The sequence below is a fragment of the Eptatretus burgeri genome, chromosome 17 (assembly GCF_056783735.1).
Source record: "Eptatretus burgeri isolate ZD-2024b chromosome 17, Ebu_testis_v1, whole genome shotgun sequence".
NCBI lineage: Eukaryota > Metazoa > Chordata > Myxini > Myxiniformes > Myxinidae > Eptatretus > Eptatretus burgeri.
The window spans coordinates 29,213,723-29,235,932 of NC_140977.1; the positions used below are offsets into that span (position 1 = coordinate 29,213,723).

The 22,210-nt window shown below is 43.4% G+C and overlaps 1 protein-coding gene across 1 annotated transcript in view; it reads right to left on the minus strand.

Moving 5' to 3' along the window:
* LOC147009641 (mucin-5B-like) overlaps positions 1-21,980 on the minus strand; it is a 114,405-nt gene extending 92,425 nt beyond the window's left edge. The window contains exons 1-12 of the mRNA XM_085861199.1: positions 21,527-21,980; positions 17,750-17,779; positions 15,643-15,880; positions 14,326-14,440; positions 13,938-14,016; positions 13,694-13,800; positions 13,332-13,536; positions 12,499-12,624; positions 10,017-10,128; positions 6,130-6,268; positions 4,293-4,362; positions 1,805-1,942 (exon numbers count right to left, since the gene is read on the minus strand). Coding sequence (XP_085717325.1) covers positions 1,805-1,942; positions 4,293-4,362; positions 6,130-6,268; positions 10,017-10,128; positions 12,499-12,624; positions 13,332-13,536; positions 13,694-13,800; positions 13,938-14,016; positions 14,326-14,440; positions 15,643-15,880; positions 17,750-17,779; positions 21,527-21,980 — 1,813 coding nt within the window. The remainder of the gene's footprint in view (positions 1-1,804; positions 1,943-4,292; positions 4,363-6,129; positions 6,269-10,016; positions 10,129-12,498; positions 12,625-13,331; positions 13,537-13,693; positions 13,801-13,937; positions 14,017-14,325; positions 14,441-15,642; positions 15,881-17,749; positions 17,780-21,526) is intronic.
* Between the last annotated feature and the right edge of the window lie 230 nt (positions 21,981-22,210).

Below are 22,210 nucleotides of genomic sequence, written 5' to 3' on the forward strand. Positions count from 1 at the left end.
AAAATATGAGTGTAGTTTCAAAGAAGAAAGCAATATATATTTGGGGGGCATCCTCCCCCCCCCCCACACACACACACACCACGTACATCCTCTTTGACTCCGACTTTTTTAAATGCCCTGAACAAACAATCTCTGATACATCAAGGGTGATGAAGGCTGTGCCCACATTTCATTGCATGTGTAGTTTTTGAGAAGAAAGCAAATACCTATTTTGGGGGGGAGAGGGGGGGCAGCCCCCATCGACCCCCTTGTGGCCTGATTTTTTCAATGCCGTGAACAAACTTTGGTACATACACGTTAATGAACGTTGTTGTAAAGTTTCTTCAAAATCGTATGTGTAGTTTCAGAGAAGAAGTTGCATGTATTTGTGGATGGAATTACAGACGGACGGATGGACGATAGGCCATCCCATAAGCTCCCCGGAACTATGTTCCAGATGAGCTAAAATAGGACCACTGGACCTGTAGCTTATCTGGGCCCTGGCCTAATGTTGTAACACAAATTTTGTGGCATTCTGACAGGTTTGTCTGGAGAGGAAATTTTTGAGGGAATTTACGCAATTTTCCTAAATTCCACCATTTTGACACACTTCCAGTCATGTGATCGGGATAACCTCTGCAATTTAAGATCACAACCCTGTCCTAATGTTGCACCCCAAATTTGGTAGCCTTCCAACTCGTATGTCTGGAGAAGAAGATTTTTTCAAGGAATTAATGCGATTTTCCCAAAAGTTGACCAAGTCAGCCATTTTGACACACTTCCGGTGAAGTGATTGGCATGACTTCCACAGTTTAATTGAGACCCTTACCTTGGCCTAATCCATCCATCCATCGGGACCACACTCTGTGCAGAACGTTGGTGCTGCCTAAGCAGTCTCCTCGGCTACTGGGTACAATCCTGGACGGGTCGCCACTCCGACACAGGATACCAGCAAGCTGGCACTCATTTTGCCGACCTTGGAAGGATAACAGAGTCAATCCCACCTGGTATCAATTCACCAACCACCAAGGAGGATTTGAACTCAGGATCAGAGGATTCCAAACCCACCAACCTAACCATTAAGCCAACAACAGGCATGTTCAATCCAAATTTGGTAGCATTCTGACTGGTGGGTTTCGAGAAAAAGATTTTGGAAGGAATTTGCGCGACCGCCATTTTGACACACTTCCAGTCACGTGATCAGCATGGCCAAAGCAATTTAACATCAGGACCATGTCCCAATGTTGGAAACCAAATTTGGTAGCATTCTGACTGGTGGTTCTGAAGGAGATTTTTAAACGAACTTACGTGCAAAAATTAACTCAGTCGGCCATTTTAACACACTTCTGGTCATGTGATCAGCATGACTTTGGCAATTCAACATCCCGACCCTGGCCTAACACTGGGGATTCTTGAGTAGTATTCTGTCATTTTCCATGATGTTTTCTTGTGGAAGCTCATTTGATATACATATTTCTCCCCCGTAAACAAAGAGCTGCTGCAGATAAACGGAGACACAGCTGGAAGGTTCTTGAGAAGCTACCACGAGATCCTGCAGCAATTGAGCTCGCCTGGCTCCCACTGTGAAATGCTCTCTGAGCTGGATCTCAATTTTGCCATCAAGTCTCGCTTTTTTGAGCTGTGCTCTCTTTGTGCATGCAGTTTGCATTGAGCTGTTAGGGTTGCTGCATGAGCTCATTGCAATAAATCCCACCATTTCGTTCAATGTTCTGGATCTTTGAGACGAGTTTCCTTTCACAGCAATATAGTGATCAATACAACACACGTAAAGAAAGGAAAAACCGTTTTCAATCGTCATGCGTACCTTTGGTTTCACCGCGAAACTTTAAAGGCACGCGAAGATACACCTTCATGATGGGTTCCACATGCACCTGTAAAGCTATTCCAAATGATGTCTGGAGTTCAATCACCATCGAGGACTGGTAGTAGATGGATACAGTCTCTGGAAAATAGCAGCACAAGCAAGTATGATTGGACAAGCTCAAAATTTAGTTTGCCTTTCCAGCTCTTATGGAACAACAGAATCACAGACTTACAATATAGTGGAAGGGAACAGCTGCACATTAGATGAACAGACTTTTATTCCCCGTTAACATCAATAGTTAATGTCAATGATAATACTGAGTCACTGAGACATTTTAAATGGACTTTGTTCTCTGAAGTTGTCCAGATGTATTACAATTATTTGTTAACATCATGTTTAAAAAGTGGTTTAAAAGAACGATAATCATCAGTGCGGATTGGCATGCCATGACATGTTTAAATAAAGCTTTAAAGGAAGTCATGAAAAGTCACATCTTGTAAAGTCCTGCAAAGTATACATGGGGACGTCAGGAAGTATAGGATGTAACTCTCCAAAGATGGGGGAAATAGGCCCTGGATGTGTATTTATCTATTCTCCTTGGTTATGTATTCTCATTCAGTATGCCAAACATTTTTCATTTAAAATTGCCTGCTATACTGTCAGCCAGAGAGTTCTCTGGTGCGGATGGTCAATATATTGAACACCAGCAAATACCACCCATCGCTTCGCTGATGGGGATACTAATGGGGTGGGGGGGAGAGAAAGAATGAGGCAAGAGAAAGAGAGAGGGCGAAGAGTGAAGCGGTGGAGGGGAAAGGAGGAGGGAGGGGGAGCGATGAGGGGTGTGGGAGCAAGGAGAGGTGGGGGGCGCGAGGAGGTGGGGGGCGCGAGGAGGTGTGGGGGAAGGGAAGACAGTATGAGGTGAGAGAAAGGGAAGGCAGACGTGTGGTGGAGTGTTAATTACGATTCATACTGTCTCATCAAAATTATTCTGCATAGAATAAGGGTGAACATGGAAACAAAATAATGTCTGAAATAGATTTTCTACCGGTCATACTATAAACAAGGCCAGGAGACAAACACCGCCCAGGCATGTCTGAAGACAAAACCCGCCAGATGCATCCAGAGCCAGGCCATCCAGACACAAACACTTCTCGAGCACATCCAAAGACAAACGCCCCTCCGGGGACAAACTCCCGTCCTGACATAAATACCGCCCAGACGAGTCTGGAGCCAAGGTATCCGGAGACAAACACCACCCAGACGCGTCTGGAGACAACCACCAACCGGACACATCCAAAGACAAGCACCACCCCAACACGTCCAAAGACAAACACTGCCCGGACATGTCCAGAGACAAACTCTCATCCAGACATAAATACTGCCCGGACACGTTCGGAGCCAAACACCGCCCGGATGTAAGTGAGCGCCGTCGGATTTTCGTTCTTGACAAAATGACGGAAAAACTGGAACAACGCCACTGCATCAAATTTTGTGTAAAGCTTGGCGATTCACAAGTGGAAACGATCCGCAAGATTCAAGAGGCCTTCGGGAACGAAGCAATGGGCACCACACAGAAAAAAGAGTGGTACAACCGCTTCAAAGATGGTCGCACATCAGTGGAAAGTGAAGCACGTTCTGGTAGGCCCTCAACATCCCAAAATGAGATCGTCATTGACCAAGTGAGGACCCTGCTGATGCAGGATCGTCGAATCACGATCAGAGAACTTGCAGACGAGGCGGGCGTCAGCATTGGATCCGTTCATTCCATTGTGACTGAGGATTTGGGCTTTTGGAGAATCTCAGCGAAGTTCGTGCCAAAGCTGCTAACGATCGAGCAGAAGCAACTCCGTTTAGAGATCGCACAGGACATGCTGGAGACTGTGAAGAGAGATCCCAACTTCTTCAACACAGCGATCACTGGCGATGAGACCACAGTGATCCGTCATTTTGTCAAAAACGAAAATCCGACGGCACTCACTTACACTTCCTCACTCATCGGCGGTCTGTCGGCGACTGACAGCTTCTGCAGGCGGGAAAATATTCACGCATACGGATTAGGATCGCCCATATACGTGCACCAAACTATGCCTCCCTAGCTTCATTTGTTTACGCACGAAAAATTAAGGTTGGATACTTTTTGAACACACCTCGTATTTGACCTCAAGATGACCTTTGACCTTCAACCTCAAAATCAATAGGCTTCTCAGGTGAGACTAACTCTACTACTTGGTAAAGTTTCATGACGATCGGTTTAGAATTGTGACCTGTAGATGACAGACAGACAAACAGGCAGACAGACAGAACAAAATCGACTGACCAATAGACTTGAAAAATCTTCATTTTGCAAGTAATACACAGACAAAGAGGGGTGAAAACATAACCTCCTTCACCTTCGGTGGCAGAGGTAATAAGGTGAGGAAATGAGAATGCATTTGGCTTTTTGAAGAGGTAAAGATATTCTTCGGTAAGTGGTTGAACTTCTTACCTGATTCGTAAGGCAAAGGTACCTGGAGATCCAAAGTGAAGACACCTTTATCACGGAACTCAAAATTGGTCTGCAGAACAGAGGAATACGTTCATCTTGCAACATCTCTTAAATGGCCTCGTTTCAGCACAAACACAGGTGTACCTCGTTTTTAGTTACTTTAGGAGCTCGGGTTAGCCTGATAGGCAGGAATCCCCACTGAGTGTAACTTTACTTTACAAGCAAGCCAAAAAAATCCATGATATGCCGAGAGTTCTTGGCGCGTGCGCGCGCGCGCACACACACACACACACACACACACACACACACACACACACACACACACACACACACACACACACACCCCTTCGGTATTTATAAGGCGAATAATGCAAACAAACATTGTGACTGGTAATAGTTCAGGAATCCGACCAATGGAGGAAGATTTTCTTACCGTGAGAGTGGAGAAGGTGACTCCCGACAGACATGTCTGTGTGCTCCTTGGACCACATGACACGGTTGAGATTTCTATCACCCAGCTCCTTGCCTGCCAAAGCATTCACACATCTCAAAGGTGATCCCAAATCCATCAATTTTCAGATAATATATTATAGAACACTAGCAGAGGTACCTGCACCTTGTGTGGAAGGAATTTAGAGTTGAGAAAAAGAAAGCCAGGTACTCTGTATAATTCCAATTAATTAATCACATATAATTTATCAGAAAACACTATAACAACAAGAAGGGCACTCGGTTGAGCACATACCTCTGCTTCTCAATGTCTGATCGAGTAGAACATATCGGACTCAATAAATTTTTGAAATATCATGCCATATATCGTTTTTGGCCCGATATCTCAATGGTGAAGAATCACGTTAAAAAATATCGGATCCGGAATTGAATCTTCACCAAAATCGAATCAATTCGTTCTTGTCAAAGACTCAACCTCTCCACCAAGTTTTGTCCAAATCCCTCCACAACTCTTTGAGATATCATGCTACATATCATATTTGGCTGTATCTCTCAACGGTGAAGAATCACTCAAACACTTCTAGTATCCAGATCCGCAGCCAGATCTTCACCAAAATCTAATGAGGTTATTGCTATCGCACACCCAACCTCTCCACCAAATTTCATCCAAATCTGTGCACAGCTTTTTGAGATATCCTACACACAAATAGACAAACAAATAGGGCTGAAAACATAACCTCCTTCCACCTTTAATAATAAACAGTTTATTTTTTTTGCCATTACTTTTATCAAAATTGTCTCAAACACTTTATTGTGTTTGGCAAATATTATAATTCTGGCAAATTTCATACCCCCTCTCTCCATTCCCCATTTCTGTAAACGTCTTTAATAATCGTTAAAAACAGGGACCAAGTTAATCGTAATTTGTACTTTACATGAACATGTTTCCCTTTTAAAGCTTCCTGAACGTTTGGATTAATTTGAAACAACTTTTGGTGAATATTTTTTTTTCTCCAAGGAGCGTTTCTGTGTTGCAGAGTGGGACAGACAGACAGACAGACAGCATTAGCCTATTATACATATACAATACCATAACTGTGATAGGTACTCAAATAAAATGTATGCAAGAAAATGTTGTTACACAAGCACTGATGGGGTCCTCAGCTGAAAGTGAAAAATAAGCAAGGGTTTTGACCCACTATAAGCTCAGAACACCGCAGGACTGTTTTTATGGGTCTGCATCAACTATAATGATGCTACGTCTACTATAACCACCAGCATTCTTATTATTGTTAGAATTACACAGCACAAATATGTTGTATCATTGCTCCCGTTAATATTATTGTTAATATAATATTATTCATGTTATTGTTATCATAAAACTTACCGAAGCGAAGGTAAACTTGCACTCGGCAAAAACGTTGTAACTTGTGTGATCAAAGGTCGTAAGATGGACATTCCCTTCCAGTGAGCACAAAGAGATTTGCTTGATTGTCTTGCAAGACCACTGACCATTGGCACACTCGCTGCAAGAAATAATTAATGAATTGGGTAAGGACTGCCAGCATACCATCCATGTACCACGTACACCAAACATCTCGACCACTCAGGCAAATGGTTTCGTCACCACCAGGAGAGAAAAAGTTTGTGACCATTTTACCGTGAAGGTTACCCACAGTCAGTCAAATTTACTCATGAGGTATCTGGCCAAACACTACAGTACCATGGACTTTTTAGTTACGCTTGTACCTCAACCAAGCCACAATCAAGCAAGCAAGACATCGCTGTTTTGAGCCATTTACTCCGAAATGGTGGGTATACATAGCACTGATTTTGCAATCGCAACACTTAATCCATAAGTACCTAAGCACCACAATTTAGATGAAGAGTCTGGATGGCATGAATCCTCCATAGTTTATTATTCCCTTTAATTGGTGTAAAAATGGGAGCAAGAAAGCATTTCAAAATGTAAAGCACGTCGTGTCTGCTTTGTACTGAACTAAACTTGATGAAAATCAGCAACCCCTACAAACTGTGCTCAACCCCACTCTACAAGCCAAAACTTGATCTCTCTAACCTTGACACCAGGACTTCAAGATCTTCCTATTTAGACTTCATTATGAAAATTTGATAACAAAAGCTCAAATGGTAAATGAAAAAATAAATATGGAAGTTATTAAAAAAGAAAAACCCAGCCATCTCACACTGACATGCGACAGATAGGCAGCTATTGAGGCCTATTTTTTTTTGTATACCTTGTCGAGGCTCGTATTAGAGCTAACACACAATGCACAGCAAGGGGGGCATGAGACAAGAGGGGAGGGAGTGGGAAGGACAAAACAGTGGGGAACAGAGACATAAGGAGATCGGTGGAAGGGAGAGGGATGAGGCGGGGAACATGGGGAATACAAGATGGACATTACAGGAACTTTCAGGAAGGAAAGCAGGGAATTTGAAGGAGGTGGGTTTGGGGTGAATTATCGAGGGTAGAAAAGATCGAGGATTTGGATGGGGGATGATAAGAGGTGGTGGTGAATGGCTGTTTTGAAAGCCTGGAGGGAAGAATGGGATTGAACAGAGTGAGGGAGTTTATTCCATAGGTGGGGAAAAAGATGAATGAAAGAGTGAAGTTGAGCAGTGATTCGTGATTTTGGTATTTCACCAGAAGGGGGTTGTTGGCGGACTTTGAGCACCTTGCAGAAATATGGTGAGGACAAATCACAGACAGAGCAAGGGGAAGGGGGGGAGCAAGACTGGAGAGGAGAAGGTAGAAGACAGAAAAACCACTGACCTGCCTGTGGTGAGAGAGTAAAAGGCCCAAAGACTCAGCCTCATCGTGGGAGATGCCGATGATCCGAAATGCCTTGGTTTCAACAGCATGAAGCCGAGAAAGGTGAGAGGCAGGAGCACCAGCCCAGAGGAGAGAGAATTACTCCCTCAGGCTGCCGACGAAAGCTTTGTATGTGGTCAGGAGCTCAGGTTGGCGGAGGAAGGACTTTGCACGACGAAGGATTCCCAGTCGGCGACTAGCTTTGGAGGCCAGTTTGGAAATGTGGCTTTCCCAGGAAAGATCATGGCAGATAGTGAGACCCAAAAGCTTGAAAGAAAGGACTTCTTCAAAAGGATTGTTGAGAAAGTAGATTGGGTGGGGGGGGGGGGGTTCCAAATGGTCCTTTCGGAGAGAGAAAGTGAGAGTGTGAGATTTGTCCAGATTGAAAGACATGTTCCACATGTTGGACCAGTTTGTGATTTTACCCAGATCTGCAGTGAGCGAAGAAGCTGCTGCATGCCGGTGTTAGGGCTGACAGAACAGATGGTATGGCAGAGGGTGGAATCATCAGCAAAGAGATAAAGAGGATTTTTCAGAGAGTCGGAGAGATCATTGATGAAAACCAGAAAAAGAACAGGGCCCAGAACGCTGCCTTGAGGAACTCCAGCCTGGACAGGAAGAGGGGATGAAAGAACTCCATTTAGGGCCACACGGTGACTGTGACAGGAGAAGAAGTCTACAAGCCATGAGTGGAGATGGCCTTGGAGACCGTAGGAAGAGAGTTTGGTGAGCAGGGCAGGGTGCCAGACCACATCGAAAGCACGTGATATGTCAAGAGATATGGCTCTGATTTCATGTCCGGCATTGAGGACCTCCATCCGGCATTGTTTGGAGAGCAGAATCAGCATATCCAAGGAAGAATGACCTGGTCCAAAACCAAATTGATGATCGGAAGTCAGGCCATTGGAGAAGAGGAATGATTTAATGTCTGAAGCGATGATGGATTCCATAACATTGTTGATGATTGGGAGAAGGCTGGTTGATCTGAAGTTGCAGGGATATGTTTCTGCACATTTTTTTGTAGGGCAGTAATGTTTGCTGATTTTCAAGCAGATGGCAGATGACCTTCAGCAAATGAGAGGGTGAATACAAGAGAAAGGGTGAGCAAGAGCAGAAAAGCAGGTTTTTAGGACATGTGGGCTGATGCCACCTGGACTGGTTGCAGAATCTGAGTCGAGGTTTGACAGAAAGCTCTCCACCTTGTCAGGAGAAAAGGACACAGTCCAGGGACAGTTGGGTGTGACTGGGTAAGGTGGGTACATAAAGCGATAGCTTTTGGACAAAAGATTTCAATGCAAACACTGCGTTTAGATATTCAGCCTTTTCACATGCGGTATCAGCAGTGCGGCCATTCGAGGTAAGGGAGGGGATGGAGTGGAACATACACCAGAAAAAGATTTGATTAGACGCCACCAGGATTTTGAGGAGGGAGAGAGGTTTGAGAGTTCACACTTCTGATTAGAAAGATGTTGTTTTCTGGCTCTCCTGAGGGTAGATACACACTTGTTCCGAGCTTTATGGAAGGAACTGAGATTACCTTCAGTTGGGCTTGCTTTCCATGAAGGAAAGGCAAGTTGTTTCAGGCCAACTGCCTCACCACAAGCTTCAGTGAACCAAGGGCGGGAGGAAGGGGAGGACAACTGAAGACGAGAGGGGATAAATCTGTGCATGAGGGAGAGCAAGTTTCTTTGAAAGAATTCCTAGGATGAGTTGATGTTGGACTTTCAGTGACTTTTGACGAAACACACACACACACACACACACACACACACACACACACACACACACACACACACACACACACACACACACACACACACACACACACATCGATGTATATATGTATACACCATTCCATTTGCACCATAAGGCACATAGGGCTGCCAAGGCATTTTCCTGCGTCGGAGTGGCAACCCATGGGCCGCCACTCCGACACAAGTTACCCCAAATGGTTATTACCCCAGTAAGCTGGTACTCATTTTGCCAACCTTGGAAGGATGATGGGCTGAAACAACCTGACCTAGTGTTCATTCAACGGGTGACAGGGCTCTAACTCAGGACCTTAAGGCTCCAAGCCAGCCACCCTAACTGCTCAGCCAACACCAGGCATGACTTTTGACATTATGATCAAATTATTAATTTGGCTTCTCCATATTCTCATTATAAAGGTTTGTTGAACAACTGATGACAAAACCTTAAATGATTAAAAAAAAGTTATGGCCTTCACAGACATACACACACACATAACTGCACACTCACATGGAGGTGGATATTTGAAACGTGGGAGGGCTCTGTTCCACATTCTGAAATGTGCATATGGAGATAACAAACAATGATGCGTGCGCGCACGCAGGCACGCATGCACACATGCATGCACGCACACACACTGATTGTGGTCACATGTTCCATATTTCTTGAGGGGATGCAAGAATATTTGCAGTTACCAGTCACTGACGTTGTCGATTCGGTGCTTGGTCGGCTCATAGAATATCCCCTCAAACTCACATGGGCAAGCGGACACCGGTATACACTCTCCAGTTGGTGAAAAGACGGTATCTGTAAATGGTATGAAAAAACCTCCCTCAAAAAAAGAAGTATATTGTTACGTTTGAGGGGGGGGTATGCATTCAAAGGGTAATTAGGATGTTTAATTAGGTATGCCATGCTGTTTGAGTGTACCAGGATCCCGATGTAATAAGTAGCAATTCAGTGGTGATAAGTTGTCTAGTAAATGTCCATTTCTTCAAGGGGGAAATGATAATTGTCACGTAATTAGATAGGGACACGGGATAGGGTAAGGGTGTCTGCGTAAACCCCTTTTAGTATTCTCTGGAGGCTTGCCGTGACGTCACAGGACAGTGCTGCGGATGGCTCCGCCCCTTGATCACGATTGGTGGAAGGCGACGGCGGTGGGCCAATAAAACGGCTCGATTGGAAGTGACGAGGACGGGAGGATAAAAAGTTTCCGTTCGGGGTCGAAAAGGAAGAGGAAGAAGATCGGGACAAAAAGACCGTTTTTTGGGGTGGAGGTTGTTGTGCAAGGAGCGTGCTTGTTGTTGCGCTGGTTCGGCCCTGGTTTCATCGTGTCTTGTAGCCTTGCTGAGCCTCGTGCCTCACCTTGGTTGGCTCTGGGGTTCTGCTGGCTCGGAGTACGGGGTCGAACGGCGGGCGGACCTGCCTCCCTCTCCTGCTCGCAATTTGGCGCCAGAACTGGTTCCCTGGCGGCTGTGAGCGGACTTGGGCCAAGACCAGGAGGTCGACAGCACCACGGTTTCTCCTGCCCCCCCTGACGAGAGCAAGGCCAGCTCGTCCGACGCCACCACAGGGACTGTTGCGTCCACACCACGGTCCAGCCTGACCACCAGGAATAGCTACGTTTTTGTGTGTGTGTGTGTGTGTGTGTGTGTGTGTGTGTGTGTGTGTGTGTGTGTGTGTGTGTGTGTGTGTGTGTGTGTGTGTGTGTGTGTGTGTGTGTGTGTGTGTGTGTGTGTGTTTTTGTGTGTACCTGGCGCCTTAGAGGGTTTGAGATTTGTATATTCATTGGAATTGTCTGTGTTTTCCCCACGACCGATCCCACACCATCCCGTCGAATCGCCCCGGATCCCTCTTCTTGCCGAGTCTTGTTATTTCTGGTTAGAGGAATAAACGTTATCAACTCAGTGAAAAGCGACTCGTGCCACCTTCCTCGTCGCGTTTGCGGTAGAGCGATTAGAACCGCCATCTTTGGGTTATAAATAAATAAACCGCCTCCATCGTTTTGGCTCATTCTACGTTGGCGGGACTGTTCAAGTCCCGTGGACGTCACAATATTATGGTGAACATCAACAAAGAATTCCAGATGAGAAAAGAAGAATATAACAAGATGAAACAACATTTATACTTTTCCATTAATATGGTTGCTTTGTACTTGTGGTCCACTTGAACGGAATAGTGCTCAATATTGCAGCATCTCTTGTTATTCTTGAACCATAACAGCAGTTTTTACAAACTAACCTCCCAGGAGTGATGGGACACCGCTTCCCAATTGCAAGGATCACCCACACGTCCATCTGATTTTCATAACCGTGATTATTGTAAACAGAGGAGCTTTCAATGGGGAGGGAGAATCAGCTTTCAGACTGGCCAACTCTATTAGGAAGATTTGAACCAACTTATTTGTCTCCAAATCAACAAAGGGAAATGTCATCACGAAGAAGACTATACAGCCGATAGGCAACACCAATCACTTCAAGAACTGAACCCAACAACTGAGTGTTTTGTCATGTAAATGCAGGCAAGCATCAGTACAGTTCATGATGTCATGCAATCCACGAAATGCCATGGAGGAACAGCAGAACAATCAACATACACATTGTTCCAGTCTGACAGCAGGGTATGTGGGATGTGTTGCAACGCCAACTCTGGCCTTGATAATATTGATCACAAAAAGTTTATAAGGAATATTTCAGACTCAGCTTTGGACCGTAGGTCTATAGTGGGTGATGAGGTGCCTACCCCCACATTGGGGGTTGAACTTTGCAGATACTTCTGGGAAGAATTTGAAATTTCAAAATGCTGCCGGTGACAATATCCTACATCTTGCGAACGACACCATGGAACAACTAATGCTAGCAGATGGGACACCCAGCTTTACGTCCCAACCGAAGGAAGGCACACTTTTTGATACAACATCCTGCCTGCATAGGAAGCGTCCAACAGTTCTTAGTCAGGTCGTGAATGAAACCCAGACGACACAGCTCAGAGGCGAGTGCGCTACTTCTAAACCATCCTACCAGACTGCACACCTGAGGCTTGTTATTATCTGGAAAATCGCATGTCTAATGATATGTGATAAACATTGAGTGGGATAAACAAACAAAAAAGTTTTGTACTCGTGAAGCTGTTCACCAAATGTGGTGCAACAATGTTGCTGTGCAGTCCACTGACCTTGTGGGCAGAAACATCCAGGGACACAGACGTCCTCACATACGAGCTCACCAACTGGATTGGCACATGTTTGTATGCATGAGCTGCCACATTCCCTATACTCCGTGGTTGGTGGGCAGGAGACACCTGTAATGTGAAAGCAAAGCATTGTTGGACACCTCCTTATAGTTGTAACTTTGACATCTAACAATGATTTTTATCTCTGTTCTTTAACACCAATGAAGGGATGTAACGAAAAAAAAATCATCAAAGGCAATACAACGAGAACAACACGATGGAACGATCTGATATAGGGGTACTGAGCTTTCTGCGGCAAAACCAGATTTAGAGAACAATCTGGAACTGATGATGTGGACCATCCTGTGACCTATTTACACATTAAGTGTAAATGTCAATTTCAAAATTTGGAGGCATCATTACATCAATACACACTGCAGGAAGGGTGGGGGGGGGGAGGAGGATGAAATTGACAAAATAAAATATGAGGAGAATGGGGGAATGTGGGAGGAGTAGGAAGAGAAGGGAAAGGAAAGAAGTTTGGGAGGGAACAGGAGCAAATGGACGGCAGGGAGGAGGCATGTTTGGAGCACTGTGGTGGGATTGAGGGAGGGGACGGGTCTGAATTCCACCACATTTGGGTCCATAAACATATGGTTCTCCTCCTGATCTTAGCAGGAATCGAAAATCATCGATTTTGATTCTTCCTCAGGGTATTGAGCTGAATAGTATGAAATGTCAAAGATGTTCAAGATGATGTTTAACTAATCATCCAGTCGAAGATGACCACAGTAGACTACTACACAAAGAGGCTTCACTAACCCACAAATACTCACCACAAAAGTCTGGTGTTCTCCAGTTGATTGCGCTCTCATATTTCCTGCTGCAATGGTATGAATATTCACCGACAGTCATGCATACACAGCCAGTTGGTACTTCACAAGTGCAGTGGTCCCACAAACATCTTTCCTTAAATTCAACCAAAAGATCTCCAGGGCAGTTGGTGAGGGCAGTGTTGAAAATGTCGGTGCATTCTTTTTCCTGCAAAATTCACAGGAACGAGAAGAAGGGAATCCGGAAGTATTGAAGTACAGATGGTTATTGGTTACGTCACACGTTTCATGTTACCATTTTTCCTCTAATTGACATGCAGAAAGGTGGGTGGGCACTCTGCTACATTACAGGTGTACATGCTCACTTTTGACAAAGGCAAGCTGGCACAGGGAGGCTTCAATGCATACTCGATAAAGCAGTCCTGGAATGAAGTCATTTCTCTGAGGTTGATTTTCATCTGAATGTTGTTATCTGAAATAAAGAAAACCCAAAAGAGAAACAATGAACTGATAAACCCAAACAAATTCTTCTTCACTTTCCTTTGAGACTTAGAACTTTTGCCACAAGGTAAGCAGAAGATGGGCAGAAAAGTCTGATGGGCTTCTCACCGAGAGGCAGATCTTTATTTCCGTCAAAGTTTCCACAGACACCACACGTGGTACCAGCATACCTCTGCTCCAGGATAACCTACCAATAACCAGGATATAGCACAGGCATCTGAGTACGTTACATCAGAGTCATCATTTGCACAATCAATCAAGTGGCATCATCATCAATGTCTATCGAGTAGTGTGCAAGCATTCGGAAAAATGTGACGTCGCGTTTCCTGAATGATATTATATACTGGTTCAAGGAGACTTGTACAAATATGTCTGTCTGTGTTACCTCAGTTTGAATAATTTAAACATTTTTTTCCATGAAGCCAAATCAACATTAGCAACTGGTAATGGTGGAAATTAAAATAACTTGAAGGCTTTCGATGTGGTGCAAACTTACACTGAGAAAGTCTTCATTCCAAAAAATGCTCACACCTAACAACCTGGCTTTGATTTTTTGGTAGAAGCCATATTTCTTGAGAGAAATGTCTTTGTTGGTGAAGGGAGGAATAATTCTGTGAAAATGTAAACAGATGATGACGGTTCGATTCATAATTAAAATCAACCACATCGGTATGTACGAAGGTGTTCAAAAGGTTCTACAAATGAGATAGCACAATATGTGTCCGAAAAGCCACTTTATTATTATTAAATAGACAAGCATGTATAGTTTGCAAGAAAAATCTACAAATTTATGATAATAATACATGTATATATATATATATATATATATATATATATATATATATATATATATATATATATATATACATACATACATACATACATACATACATACATACAGGTCACCCAAATAATAATAATATAATTTTTTTTAATAATTTTCTTTTCTTTTCTTTTCAGAATTTAGATTAACATTTAGAAATTACCCATGGCAAAATTCACAACTGAACAAAGAAACAAAATCGTGGAATTTTATATTAAATTTCATCGATCAATTATTCGCACCTAAAGAGCATGGACACCGAATTATTTTGCGAATTTCAGAAATTTCTTGGTCATCACGTTCACCTGATTTGATGCCTCCCGATTATTTTATTTGGGGTTACCTAAAGGAGCGTGTATACATCAATAAGCCCCATACAATTCAGCAGCTGAATGACAACATCTGTGCAGAAATTCGAGGGCTGCAGCCAGAGTTATTGTCCGCTGTTCGGGAAAATGCTGTCGAAAGAGCCCGTCTCTGTGAAGCCGAAAATGAAGGACATCTAAGCTATATCATTTTTCATAAATAAAGCAAATTTATCTCCATTTTGTAAATTTTCTTTTGGGATAAAAATAATCATAAATTATTTAAAAACAGAAATGTTATTTAAATTCTAAATCCCTCGGTGACTTTTGGGACACTGTGTATACACACACACACACACACACACACACACACACACACACACACACACACACACACACACACACACACACACACACACCCTTATACTTTTTGTATGTGCCTTTGGCTGTTGTATCTCATTTGTATAACTTTTTGAACTCTCCTTCTCAGTATCATTCAAAGGGCAGGCCTGTCGCCAAACTAACAAAGCCCTTTTTTAAAGCGCTCAAAAACATTTTTACATGCATTTTATAATTAACAAATGTTTACGCAGGAACAGAATAATTTTACTTGTGGATTGTAATTGCAGTGTGTGGTTGTTAACAGGGTTATGAGTTACATTTTCCAACAGCACTTTTCACTCACATATCTCCATCCAATTTAATTTGCGATCCTTCGATGACGATGAGTGAAGCTTCCAGCCGAAACCTGATATATTTCATGAAACCGTTCTCATCTCTTTTGGCAGAAATATCAAAGTCGGTGTATTCATTTTTACAGTTGGATGAGACCGGGATATTGCAATCTGATATAAAACTGTAGATCTCATCATCAAAAGTTCGCACATGACCTTTGTTCCACAAGGTGCACATCTTGTCAATGGCTGAAATAAGAATGTTCACCTTAGTGTATGGTCCACAACAACAAAAATGCCAGCATTTCACAGGAACGTACAACATCACCATCAAGCACACCTTCGTATTTTATATTACTAGTATGTGCCCATAAAAAAAAAAAATAAACAAATAAATATTCAAACCACGAGCAACAAACAACAACCACACAGGCCGTTTCTTCGCTCTCGCCTGCCCGTACGTGCGTGGCCCGGAAGTTCGCATATTATTCGCAGTTACGATTATTCGCAATTTAGTTTTTAATTTAGTTAAATTTTAATTTAATAATATTCGCAATTATTCAATTAGCGCCAACGTATTTTACCTTTTCGCAATGTCGTGGCAAGGAAAAACAAAAAGAGAAGAGAAGAGAGAGAAAAAAATTTACTTCCTAGTTCGGAGCATACCAGCTCACTCTGATGTTACCGAAATTTATGCACCGTATAATATGAAAACGATCATAACTTGGGGCATTGTGTTTATCTATAAATGCGCATAAGAAATCGAGAAATTATTAGAATACACGAAGTCATCACTATCTGGAAGCCCGTACGTTGTAACCCGTAATGGGGAACGCGACTGAGCTTCCCTTCCCAATCGGCCACGCCCATGCAACAACGTGTCATGTCATTGGTTGGTAAATAAATAGCCATAACTTGGGAAGCACTTGTCCGATTAATATCAAACCTTGAAAAGGCACATCCTCAGGTCCCCAGCGATATAGCTGGCAAGTTTCAATTAGATCGGACGAGTGATTGTCGAGAAACAGCGGTTACACACACACACACACACACACACACACACACACACACACACACACACACACACACACACACACACACACACACACACACACACACACACACACACTGCTGGAATTATAGATAGATGAAGCATATGGCTGCAGGTCGCATCATTTACCTGGGGCACGGCTGTGCCACTGATGCAGTGCCCCCGAGAGGTTATAGCAGGAATTTGACTGGTGATGCCGTGCCGACGATAGCTACTCGACCCTTCACAAAGGACATTGTGGGGTCTTTAAAATCCACCAACTAATGTTGGCAGCCAGGACACCTAGTTTAAAGTCAATCCGAGTGACAGCAAACACACACATGCCTGCCTCGCCCTGCACGTGAAATACCAGTATGGCAGTTTATAGCCAGGTCAGGATTCAAATCCAGGATAGACAGCTCAGAGGTGAGAGTCATCATTTGCACAATTTCTCAGATGAGATCATTTCTTGGTCCAGGTTTTCCTGCCATCCCAAACCCACAATTTAATTTTTATAATGCATACACTTATCTTCATGCACAATTAATCTCAATAAGCTGACTTTTCTCAAAATAATTGTTTCCACAACCACTATTGCAACCATAATTCCAAGTACTTCTATCAACATACTAATTGGAGGTTGATATTTGATCCACCCACCAATAGGACACCTCTACATTAATGATGAAACAAGTGACTTGCCATTTGGGCCTCCTAAGTTCTTCAGCTTGAAACAGGTAAAAGTCATTGATTTAGACAGAAGTGCCTTGGCTAAGCGTGTACCTGCTCACAGATGCACCTAACTGCAAAAGAGCAGATTAATCCTTCCAGCTCATACCATGCAGATGCTACCGCAACTGCAGAAACTTTTCCAAATGGAAAAGGAAGCTCATTGTTGAGTTGCACAACTGTGATAACAATGTACATGATTGGAAAACACTGCTGGTTTTTTTTTTGTATTAAAAGCAAATGTCTTGTTCCATTTTTGTCATAAAAATGCCAAACCTTCAAATAAACAAAATGGTATTTTGTCCTGATAAAAACAACCACTCATGTAAAGGTGAGAGTATCGAGAAGAGTTGACTTACGTGGGAACGTGGAATTGCTTTGCGCTGACACTGCAGGGAAAGAAAACAATTGAAGATTATATCCCTGAGTATTTTTAGATTTTTTAAATACACATCTATTTGCTTAATACAGGCTGAACAATTTTTTACTATACTCTTGTTTTACTGTATTCTTGTACAATCTTTGTTCACAGCTGCAGCAATAAATTTCTCAGCTACTCTTCAAAGGTGAAAACACCAAGCACTGGACTAAAAAAAAAAAAATCTTATTCTTGGACTTTAGGCACAAAGCTTCATGTTGAAAGATTAACATCAAATGAGGACCTTTGAAGAAACCTCATCATATTCCATATCTATCTGTCTGTCTCTCTCTTTCTCCCTTTCTCTCACCTGTTGTAAACCACAGACCCACGGTCCCTATCCATGCTAACAGCCACATGGTGAAACACACCAGAGGCTTCAGAAACCACTGCTTGAACCTCTCCTTGTCTAATTTATATAGATTCAACCTGAGCTTCTCATCACTTTGGCCCATGCCCAAACAATTAAAATAGTCCAAATTCCCTTTGTATTGCACTTTTTGAGTGATTCGCTAGGGTATGACAAAAGGAGGTAGTAATGCATGCTGAGGTTGTAACACAGCGTCGCTATTCCATGGATGCTCCAAGGTAAGCAAAAGTACGCTTGGAGAACTTGCAAATGTATCCCAAGTCGACACTAATCTCAAGTGAAGAGATCATGACTGCAGGTGATACAGGTGAGTTTGTTCCAAAAAAAAAAAAAGAAAGGCTTTGGAGACGATGGAGATGAAGAGAAAATTTCAAATACGGAAAAATGTGTCTTTAAAATGGGAGATGAAATGTAGTCTTACAAAGATAACTCTTGGTCGGATGAGGATCATCTGGAAATGAAAGCTTCAGTAATAGCATCAAGTCTGAGACAGCACTATCCCAAAAGTTTTAATGAATGATACGGATATGCTCGCACTCATTGAGGGTGGTATTTGGTTGACCAATGTATTTGCTCATTTTGTGTCATTGAGAAGTCTGATATGTTTAGCATTAAAGAAAAACCAAACTCAAATTAAATGCACAAGGAGCTGATACTTTAGGTCCCCTCGTCCCCTTTAGGTCCCTTTTTGGGTGGTATGAGGAATAGATATCTGCAATATGAAAGCTAAATCTTGGACGGTTTTTGAAATACTGTGAACACAAGCCGTTACTGAGATGGTTGCCATGGCAACATAATTCAGACAGTTACAGTTATCATCTCTTCAGGTGGAGACAATGTCATGAGGATTAGATATCTGCAATATGAAAACTAAATGTTCAACGGTTTTTGAAATATCGCGTTCATAAAAGTACATGGACAGATGATCGGTCGGTCGGTTGGTCGAACGGACGGAGCTCATTTTAAAGTCACCCATCTATGACCTTGTCAAGGGGTGGGGAACAAAAGTAAAATTCTAAAAACTAGATCTGACGTTATCACACCTGGTCAAGAAACAAATGAATTTATAATGATGCGATCTGAAGGCAGTCTCTGCTTAATGATTATTGACAAAACACACACCTATTAAAAGATCTCTTTAATGATTGTATTCATGTCGCATTTTTTGCCAATGGATACAAGACACTGGTATCGGCTTCACTCAGCCAGTTTACAACGGTTTACAACTGGCCGAGTGAGGCCAATACCAGCACCTTGTACTTTTTGACCCGTGATAGCTTACAACTGGACAAGTGAGGCCAATACTCCTTACAGAGCTCTGGGTCACATCACAAGAAATATATTAGTACCTCTCGGTGTACAAAACCACTAGTCAATAAATAGATCTGGGATAGAACCAATCTTTGACAGGTTGTCACTCAGATGCAGGTTACTTGACTGAAGGTACAGGCATTTGTGATGTGTTCAGGATGCCGGCGATAATTCTCCTGCTCTCTGCGAAAGACACCATTGGATCTTTGTGGTTGGAGAAGTGGACTTCCTTTTTGAAGTAGTTTTATAACCAATCTGCTTGAATGTGGCCATTAATAAGAATTGTAGTCGCAGTTAATCACTGCACCTGTTTCTAATTACTAAATATTAATTGATTCATCTTGATGTAACTCATTTTATTGGAACATATAATCAAATGTATCCTCTCTTGCTTAAAGGTCTTATTTTGTACTGGAGCCAAAAGGCCTAAAATCCAATTGGCTTCATAGCTTTCTTGGATGTATTCTCTCACTGCTTTCCTGGATGTACTCAATGCCATCTCCCTTCTTTTCCTCTCTTTCTCTCTCTGTTCTTAGATTTCTAATTAACTTGTGCGGGTCCGTAGGTGCGGGTCCGTAGGTGCGTGCCAGTATGTGCAGCTTCGTTCCTTCGCTCTCGTAAACGACAACTGGATTGGGGCATTTTTTCAATTAGATCGGACCAACCTTATCATAAATGGCCATAACTTGGGAAACACCTGGGAAACATACTCAGGTCCCCAGCGTCAATTGTGACGTCATATCAAACAAAGAATTGTGACGCCCCTCTCTCTCGCCCACCCCTCTCTCCCCCCTAGTCTCGGTTCTCCTCTCTCGCCCCTCTCTCTCGCCCCTACTCTCACCCCCCCCACTCTCTCGCACCCTCCTGTCTCCCCCCTCTCTTGAATTGTGACGCCCCCTCTCTCTCACCACCCTCTCTCCCTCCCCTCTCTCACCCCCTCTCTCCCTGCCCTCTCCCCCCTCTCTCGCCCGCCTTTCCCTCCTCCTCTCTCGCCCCTCTCTCTGTAAATGTATTCACAAATGTCTACCAAGCACAACAATCAATTCAAACCTTGGGGGAAAAACAGCTTTCAAACCCTTGGGAAACAGCTGTTTCCCTTGGGAAAATTCAAACCTTGGGATTAATTAATAATTTGAACAATTACTTCAAACCTTGGGGAAAAACAGCTTTCAAACCTTGGGAAAAAAACAGCTTTCAAACCTTGGGAAACACTTGGGAAACAGCTGAAACGGATGAAGAACGATATCAAACCTTGAAAAGGCACATACTCAGGTCCCCAGCATCGATTGTGCCGTCATACCAAACGAAGAAGAAGAAGAATTGACGTCAATCGTGCAAAAAAAATGTTAAAAAATTAATATTAATTGTGATGTCATTCGTGACGTCATAGCACCGTGTCCTATCATTGGTTGACATACGTTATTGATCATTATTGGTTGACAGACAATATATAGCGCCACAATGGTTAAAGGGAATCCCCAACGGAGCACCGAGGCCAAACACCAGTCTTGGTGAGGTTGAAATCAACTTTAATAACACACACGATACAACGTGCCCGGCTCGGCCAAACCTTCCTCGATATAGCACCCCTGCACGGTAACCCCGTGCACCACACTCGCACGACGGATTAAACCACGTACTCTACTGGCGCAACCACTTTTTTTTTTCTTCTACTTTTTTTACGAGGTAATTTATCTACTATCATGCTTGGTGTTATAAATGAAGAAAGTAGGTGACAGTAGATGGCTTCAAATACTGAGGCAGAGTACACAAAGTTAAACAAGGAAAATGGTCACTTAACCTGGAGGAGGTCACATAAATCATGTACCAGTCAGTCAGATATACTGAGACCATCACCGGGTAGACTGCCCTCCGGTCTCAAGGATTATTCTGCCCCATGACAGTTTCTGCAAGCATTGTGACCACAATATGACAAAGCATCCAAAATAAAACCCTTGAAGTGTTTGGGCTGGTAACGTACACGGTTGGAGCGTCTTGGTGTCCAGACGGTTGCGGACACCGTTGGATGTTCCTCACAGGTGTCGCCGATGGCTATGGAGTAACCAGGTCTACAGGTGTCAAGCCTTGGGGATGCATCAGAACCGAGATCTGGTACGTGGCTGCTAGGGATTGTGAAGGATTCAACACTGTCGGCAGGTGAAGACAGCTCATAGGGGATGAATGGGGGGTCTGGTGGTTTTGTTGCTGGTTGGAGGCATACGTCCTCGGTTTGTTGTGCAACACCATATCCCCGATTGCGAGGGAGTGGGAGCATATCCTTCCAGTAGTCTGGGACTTTGTAGCATTCAGACTTTTTCACCCGATAAGTTGCACTCCTCAATTGGGACCCCGCAAATTTACGGATGTTGCACCAGGGTCCATCGGTGGCAGAGACGAGGTAGCGGTTTCTTGGGCATGACTTGTTACGATCAGAGTACAAATAGATTAAATCACCGACTTCCACTGACACATTGGGCTTGACGGACCCCATGGGTGCCTTCGACTTCTCACTATGGGGGTGGTTAATGGAACGAAGATGGTGTTGGGCTTGTATCATTTGTAAGTCCGAGAAAGGGATTTGTTGATTGGTGAACTGATCCGCTGGCACCATATCTCTTGGGCCGAGAGTCCCCGTGCACGAACTCGTGAGTTCATACTGGCGGTGGCCAGTGCGAGTGTTAGTGGAGTTACTGGTCCTCCCATCGGCTCCTGTCGTAGAAG